The 8,244-nt window shown below is 56.8% G+C and overlaps 1 protein-coding gene across 1 annotated transcript; it reads right to left on the reverse strand.

Moving 5' to 3' along the window:
• Positions 1-440: 440 nt before the first annotated feature.
• POLR2L (RNA polymerase II, I and III subunit L) lies at positions 441-6,456 on the reverse strand. The gene is made up of 3 exons (XM_054390384.1): positions 6,427-6,456; positions 5,804-5,908; positions 441-867 (listed from the first exon to the last, which is right to left on the reverse strand). Exons 2-3 carry the CDS (start codon positions 5,896-5,898, stop codon positions 759-761), a joined length of 204 nt encoding a protein of 67 aa, XP_054246359.1. The 5' UTR covers positions 5,899-5,908; positions 6,427-6,456; the 3' UTR covers positions 441-758.
• Between the last annotated feature and the right edge of the window lie 1,788 nt (positions 6,457-8,244).

Below are 8,244 nucleotides of genomic sequence, written 5' to 3' on the forward strand. Positions count from 1 at the left end.
CACTGCAGATGTATCCTTAAGAGTATCTTTAAAGGTCTCTGTGGTATTCACAGATGCATGGAATGGGTTGGGCTGGAAGGGATCTTGAAGGTCATCCAGTTCCAACCTCCTGCCATGGGCAGGGACACCTCCCACCAGCACAGCTTGCTCAGGGCCTCATCCAGCCTGGGCTTAACACCTCCAGGGAGGGAACATCCACAACCTCCCTGGGCAGTACTCCCATCTCCAAGTAATGATGGAATCATGTCCTGAGGGAAGCAGTGGATTCCCTTCCCTTGGGCAGTCTGGAGCCTCAGCTCATTCCAACTCCACCATCACCCAGATCCTTGGGGTCCCTTCCAAGCTGGGATTGTGTGGAGTACCCAGCACAAGCCAACAGCAAGCTCCAAGCACACACCTCACTCTCATCCAGAAACTGCAGGAAGGCTGTGGGGAGAGAGCTCCTTTATTTCAACACTGTCATGAAATATCCTAACTTTCCTCCACCGAGGAGGCAGAAGGATGGAAAAGGTCACAGTGCAACTCTGAAGACAGGTTTTAAAAGCAGCATCCAAACTTCTCATCTCCAAACGCTGCTGAAATGGACTTTATCCCTCCAAAGAAGTCCTAGTGGCTCGGGGTGGTGTTTCCTCCACGAGGTAAACATCTCCCAGTGGTTGCACCACAGGTGGCTTCCATCCTTCCCTGCCTCAAGCTCAGCTCCCAGTTCAGAATGGGAGCTGTTCCACGTGGCTGGCAGCTGGGTGCTTTTCCTGCTCTCACTTCTCCAAGGGTGCATAATTCAGGAGCTTCTCAATCAGGTCCACGTGGGCCAGGAGCATTCTACGGCAGCAGTACCTCTTCAGCCCAAGGGCATCCAGGGCATCCCTGGGAAGGAACAACACCAGAAAGAAACCATCACCACCTCCTCCAAGTGTTCCTAAGCAACACAGCCATTACCCTCAGCTTAGTCATAGAGGGGGACTTGCTTGCAGCTCAGAGTAGAGCTGAGCAGCATGTGCTGGTGATGCTCCTGCCCACGTGCTGCTGCTGCCAGGTGTCTGCCTGCAGAGCACAGCAGCTGCTGCTGGAGATGGCCTCTGGCTGCCACAACTGCTCAGCCTTCAGGGAGGGGATTCTGCCCCTCTGCTCTGCTCCTGGACCTTCTGTGCTTGGCCTCACTTAGATAGGCCCTGGTGATTTATGAGGAGCCAAGGAACCCTGCTGGCTCCTGCCAGGAGGGATCAGGGTGTGCATAACAGGGAAAGAGAATCCTGGCAGGCATGGCAGGAAGCCAGGCTCCATCTCTCCATCCATGTAAAGACATGAGGAAGAGGGAGGGGATTCTGCCCCTCTGCTCTGCTCTGCTCACACCCCACCTGCAGCACTGCCTCCACTTCTGGGGCCCCCAGCACAAGAGGGACCTGGAGCTGCTGGAGAGGGTCCAGAGGAGGCCACAAAGATGAGCAGAGGCTGCAGAACCTCCCCTGTGGGGCCAGGCTGGGAGAGTTGGGGCTGTTCAGCCTGCAGAATGCTCCAGGGAGACCTTACAGCAACCCTCCAGTACCTGGAGGGCTCCAGGAGAGCTGGGGAGGGACTTTGGCCAAGGGCTGGGAGTGCCAGGATGAGGGACAATGGCTTGGAGCTGGGAGAGGGGAGATTGAGAGTGGAGATGAGGAAGAAATTGTTGAGAGTAAGGGTGGGGAGAGACTGGCACAGGCTGCCCAGGGAGGCTGTGGCTGCCTCCTGCCCAGGCCAGGGTGAATGAGGCCCTGAGCAAGCTGTGCTGGTGGGAGATGTCCCTGCCCATGACAGGGGGTTGGAAGTGGATGAGCTTTAAGGTCCCTTCCAACCCAACCCATTCTATGAATCCAAACTCCCACAGGAAGAGACTTACACTTAGGAGCTGCCTCTGCACTACTCCACTTGTGAGGACAAATTTGGTCACCACACAGCAATGTTAATTGAGACACAAGTTCTTTGGCTTGGGAAGTGACATTTTAATCTTCACAGCTGGGAAGAGACTTAAAATCTGGTGCAGTTCCAACCTCAATTAGCTGGTTCCATTAAAACTCACCCTTCCTTTCACAAAGGAAGGTTTTCTGCACTAGACTGCATAAGAGAGGAGCTGACCTGGCTAAAGATCTGATCAGTCAAGAGGTTAAGAATGTAGCAGCAGGAACAGAGTTCTGAAACCTGGGAAGTAATTTCCACTCCTTTTAAAATCCTGGACTGTCCACAAGTACCTGTGCTGGGCACTGCTTCTGCTAGCTGGATGGTAGAAGGCAGTGTGAAGGTACTGAACAGCCTCTGGACACAGGAATCAGGAAGAGTCTCCCTAAGGAGGCCATAAAGATAATCAGAGGGCTGGAGAACCTCTGCTATGGGGACAGGTTGGAAGAATTTAGGTTCTTCAGCCTGGAGAAGGCTCCAGGCAGACCTCAGAGCTGCATTTCAATCTCTGCAGGGGAGCTGCAGGCAGGCTGGGGAGGGACTGTTCAGAAGGGGCTGTGGGGATAGGACCAGGGGCAATGGTTTGGAACTGGAGCAGGGCAGAGTTAGGTTGGAGCTCAGGAGGAAGTTGTGCACAGTGAGGCTGGGGAGACACTGGAACAGGCTGCCCAGGGAGGGGGTTGAGGCTCCATCCCTGGAGCCATTGCAGCTCAGGCTGGATGTGTCCCTGGGCAGCCTGCTCTGGCTGGAGCTGTCCCAGCTCACAGCACAGGGGTTGGAGAAGATGCCCTTGGAGGGTCCCTTCCCACCCATGCATGCAGATTCTGCAAGCCCTGCTGTCCATGCTGTTGGCAGCATCTCAGCACCACGACAGCACTTTTGTGTAAGCTGAGGATGCCACCTGCCTGCTTCACAAGACATCTGTGATCTCAGCCATGCTGACAGGTGAGAGAGGCAAGGAAACTGAGGAGACCCCAAGTGCAAGGGAGGTAAGGAAACTGAGGAGACCCCAAGTGCAAGGGAGGTAAGGAAACTGAGGAGACCCCAAGTGCAAGGGAGGTAAGGAAACTGAGGAGACCCCAAGTGCAAGGGAGGTAAGGAAACTGAGGAGACCCCAAGTGCAAGGGAGGTAAGGAAACTGAGGAGACCCCAAGTGCAAGGGAGGTAAGGAAACTGAGGAGACCCCAAGTGCAAGGGAGGTAAGGAAACTGAAGGGACTGCAAGTGCAAGGGAGGTAAGGAAACTGAGGAGACCCCAAGTGCAAGGGAGGTAAGGAAACTGAGGAGACCCCAAGTGCAAGGGAGGTAAGGAAACTGAAGGGACTGCAAGTGCAAGGGAGGTAAGGAAACTGAAGGGACTCCAAGTGCAAGGGAGGTAAGGAAACTGCAGGGACTGCAAATGCAAGGGAGGTAAGGAAACTGAGGAGACCCCAAGTGCAAGGGAGGTAAGGAAACTGAAGGGACTCCAAGTGCAAGGGAAGTAAGGAAACTGAAGGGACTCCAAGTGCAAGGGAAGTAAGGAAACTGCAGGGACTCCAAGTGCAAGGGAAGTAAGGAAACTGCAGGGACTCCAAGTGCAAGGGAAGTAAGGAAACTGCAGGGACTCCAAGTGCAAACTGCCCCACACGTGGATGGATGCTAGTTCTGAACAGAGCTGAACCCCTGCCCAGCTGCTCCACCAGATTTCTGTCACTGCATTCAGTCCCTTACCCGACCTGCTCCACACCTCCACCCAAGGCAGGGCTCTCCACAAGGCACCTCTGTGCTTGCATCTTGCCACTCGGTGCCTGCTGAGCGACTGCTCGAGGTTTGACAGCTGCCTAGAGAACCTGTGAGTCATCCTGGCCCCAACCACTGCCTGTGCCTCCACCAGCTCTGGCTGCCAGAGCTCCGAAGGATCAGCGACACCATCCCAGCGCCTCGGCACCAACCCAGTCCTGAGCCAGGACTCGTGTCTGACACCCCTTCAGAACTTGGCATTTGTGAACCACGCCTCAGCTCAGGTCTCCAGATCCATGGGATGCAGGGCAGCAGCCCAGCATTTGCTCACAGCAGATGTAACTCCCTGAAACTTGTAATTCTGCTGGAGAGAAAGGTTGACAGGAGACCTTTCTAACACAGAGATGACTGACAGGAAGCCTCTGCACAAGCTGGACCACTGTAAAAGGTTCTTTGGCTACAGGCAGTGCAGTCTCACTGCATGGAGTCCAACTCCAGCAGCTTCTCTGATGGCATCCATTAGTCCCTGTACCTATCAACAGCTGGAAGAGACCTTTAAGATCTATAAAGTGAGGGTGGGGAGACACTGGAACAGGTTGCCCAGGGAGGCTGTGGGTGCCCCCTCCCTGGAGGTGTTCAAGGCCAGGCTGGATGAGGCCTTGAGCAAGCTGGGCTGGTGGGAGGGGGTTGGAACTGAATGATCTTTAAGGTCCCTTCTAACCCAAACCATTCTGTGGTTCTATGAATGAATTACAGAAAACTGAATTAAAGATTCAAAATCTTTCCTACCTAGACAATCTTTAAGGTCCATTCCAACCTCAACCATTCTATGATTCTCTGAGTTGCAAATACCTGTGGATTTTTTTTTTTACCCTTCCTACTTCTGAAACCCCTCTGAAGTAGTCCCAGCACAGCCAGACCCTCCCTGCACTATTAAAAGGCAATTCTGTCAATGCAAAGCACTCACAAACTTCTTCAGACAGACCTGCTAGGACTCTCAGTCAGCTATCTAGAACCTAGAGCAGTTAAACTTCCCCTTCCCCCAGCAGACCACATTCTGAGGAGCAAAGCCTGGAGGGTGTGCACCTTGTTGACAATTGACTTACTCCTTACACTTGTGACTTCCTCTTTCTCACCTCTTTAAGCCATCACTGGTGTCAAAGTTGACTGTGTTGCTTGCTCCTTTCTTTCCCATTCTATACACAGTTAAAGACTCAAGACATTTTTTGGGTATGAAGCTTATGACTTGACAGCTTCCATACTACCACCCAGACAGATCCAGCAGGTAAATGAATACTTTCTGACCCATCCTCATTCCTAACCTCTGCTTTGATCAGAGAATGGTCTGGGTTGGAAGGGAGCTCCAAAGCTCATCCAGTCCAAGCCCCTGCACTCAGCAGGGACATCCTCCACCAGATCAGGTTGCCCAGAGCCCTCTCCAGCCTCACCTTCAAGATCTCCAGGCATGGAGCTTCAACCACCTCCCTGGGCAACCTGTTGCAGTGTTCCAGCAGCCTCCTGGTGCAGAACTTGTTCCTCACATCCAATCTCAATCTGCTCTGCTCTAGTTGCCTCTTGTCCTGTCACTGCAGGCCTTTGGGAACAGTCTCTCTGCAGCCTTCTTGCAGCCCCTCCAGGTACTGGCAGGCAGCTCTAAGGTTTCCCTGGAGCCTTCTCTTCTCCAAGCTGAACAGCCCCAACTCTCACAGCCTGTCCCCATAGCAGAGGTTCTCCAGCCCTCTGATCATCTTGGTGACCTCCTCTGGACCCTACTCCATCAGCTCCATATCCTTTCTGTGTTTAGGGTCCCATATCTGGCCCCAGCCCTGCAGGTGAGGTCTCCCCAGAGCAGAGCAGAGCAGAGGGGCAGGATCCTCTCTCTCCATCTCTGTCCATGCTGCTTTGGATGCAGCCCAGGCTGCCATTGCCCTTCTGTGCTGCAAGCTCACACTGCCTGCTCGTGTCCAGCTTCTCATCCATCAGCACCCCCAAGCCCTTTTCTGCAAGGGCTGCTTTCTATCACTTCATCCCCCATCTGTTTAGCCTCAGCATATATCCATAATTTTTAGCCTCCTTACAGCTATAATGCCACGATCCTGCACAATCTCTCTCATCTCAGCTGAATTCAAGGAGACACAAGAAATGATACCCACCCTTCTGTGTACTCTGCTTGCAGAAGGCCAAGGTAGGCTTCCCACTTGTTTCCAACTATCTTGCCACAGGTGAAACACCTAACTGGGATGATCATCTTTGCACCGCTGCAAAACACAGGAAAAAATCGGCATCACACCTCTGCAAAACGACCGAAGAGCACGTTTAGACACAAGAAAGGAAATCCAGGAATCGGTACAAGTCTCTAAGCGGCAGCCCAACAGTTCAGCGTGAGAGTAAAAGAAACAAGAGAGGCAGGGACGGGCGCAGGGGCAGAGGCCGCGTTGCCGAGGTGCTGAAGGCTTTAGGCCGCGCTTCCGCACCGCCGGCTAGGCCTTCACCGCTCCCCCCGAGGCAACCCTGAGCAGGGCGGCTCTGATGGGAGCGAGAGACCCGAGAGCCGCCGCTGTGCACAGCGGGAGCAGCGGGCCGCGCCCCGGCGCAGGCTATCCCGCCCCACGGCCGCCGCGAGAGGGGACGGAGGCGGAGGTAGGGCTGGGGGAAGGCGACGCCTCGGCCTCACTCGCCAGGCTAGGCCTCCCTCAAGCCCGCGATTCCCACCCTACGGCAGGGCGAAGATCCCAACCCCGCGGAGAGGCCGCAGAGGTCCTGAGGCAGCTCCTACCGTGGCGACTCCGCCGCGCTCCCGCACGCACCGCCGGGCGCTACCACTGCGGCAAGGCGGGGGAGAACGCGCCCGCTGAGGGCGGCCGGCCGGGCGGCAGGCGGCGCAGCGCACCCCTGTCCTACGCAGGAAACGCAATGGTAGCGGCCAGGCTACGGCGTCCCGGGCAGCTCAAGAGTGTTGGGAGGGCAGATTTGCGTTTCGCGTGTAGCGCGCAGAGCGGCGGGAGCGCGGAGCGGCAGCGCCCGGGCTAGAGCGCGGTGCCCGCCTCTGCTCCGCCTCCTCCACCTCCTCCTCCTCCTTCTGGTTCCCAGGTGGGTGGGCACTTGTTGCATTGCGAGAGGGCTTTGGCAGCAGCGAGACTTCTCATCCCGTCCTGGCTGAGGTACCGGAGCTGGTCGGGGCGGGAAGCGCAACTGGTGGCAGCCGCCCGGCACCCGCCAGCCCTGTCTCCGTGACGGGCACCTCGGCGGGCAGGGCTGCGGGACGGTGTCGGGGTACCTCGCGGCAGCCGGTCCGTTCCCTCACGGGCAGCGGTGCGTTGGCGGCTCCGCGGCTGGAGAGCCTGTTCCTGCCGCGGCTGAGAAGGTGGCAGGAGGGGGTATTCGTGGGGGAGACGGGCAGCGGTCGGGACCCCTCGCCAGCGGGCACCCTCCGACGACGTGCGTACGGGTGTGTGGTGGTCGGGATCCCCCCCATATGTCGGCTCTCGGCGTCGCCTGTCGCCGTGTCGCGGTGCTGCGGCGGCGCGGCCCCTCGGAGGGCTGTTTCCCCGCTGCTCGCCCCCCTGCCCGGGGCGGCAGCCGGCGGGGGGCGGCTGCCAGCCGGTCGGTCACCGCCCCGCAATCCCGTCCCCGGGGGCTGCCGGCTTCTCGCTCTCTGCACAGCCCTGCCGGGGGTTAGTCCTTGGAAAGCGAGTCCCCGGTGGGTGCCAGTTTGCCCGGAGTTGTTAAACTCGGGGGTCGGGTCGGGCTTGACGCCGTCCCGTTTAACTTTCCGCCTTGCTCCGTCTTGTGCGCGGCTGAAATAAAGCCGAAGCCGTTCAGCTGTGCCCTTGAGGCATCGCCCGCTGCTCGGGCAGTGCCTGCAGGAGCCAGGGGCATCTTCCCTGCTGCCTGAGCCACCGAGGGAAGCTTCCCGTGCTTGGCTGGCTGCAGGCAAAGCAGCCGGTTCGATCGGGCAGCCCTAGGCGGGGAGGTTTGGGAGCGGAGGATCAAGCGTCTCGAAACTGTTTCCTTGTCCTTCCTTAATCTGCGACTTGGAAAAGCCTTTAGGCACAGCCCCTGCGAGCTGAGGGGAGGGAAGCTTGCTGTGATGGCTAGAAAACTTCAGGGACAGCCGCCGCGGGTCTGGAGGCTGAAGATGCTCAGTCCTGCTCGTTCCAGCCTTAGCGTTTACGCTCACCGCCGTTGGGCAGAGCAAGAATTCTGCCGGAGCTTTCTCTTTCCCTACCGGAGCTGGTCTGGCGTGCGGCGCAGAGCCATTACTGTCAGGCACGGCAATAACTGTGCCTTAATGCACAGCTTATGCTAATGCCTCCTGCGTGCCTGCTTGCTCAACGCCTGGATTGTATCTGACCCTCCGTGGACAAATGCCAGACCCGACTTGAACTCTGAAGGAGCAGATAGGTTCTGCTTTTTAACAACTTCAAAGGGTTGTTGGAGGGTGGGCAGAAGTATTTCTACCCCTGGGGTGCCGGTGGAGAAAAAAAAAGAGAGGAATTTGTGCAGTTTCAGGGAATAATTCTGTGCAGTCGTGAAGGGAGCAAATTGACTTGGCGTGGTGGGTAGATGAACCTCCTGTGCTCTCCAGATGATT

The sequence above is a fragment of the Indicator indicator genome, chromosome 21 (assembly GCF_027791375.1).
Source record: "Indicator indicator isolate 239-I01 chromosome 21, UM_Iind_1.1, whole genome shotgun sequence".
Classification (NCBI taxonomy): Eukaryota; Metazoa; Chordata; class Aves; order Piciformes; family Indicatoridae; genus Indicator; species Indicator indicator.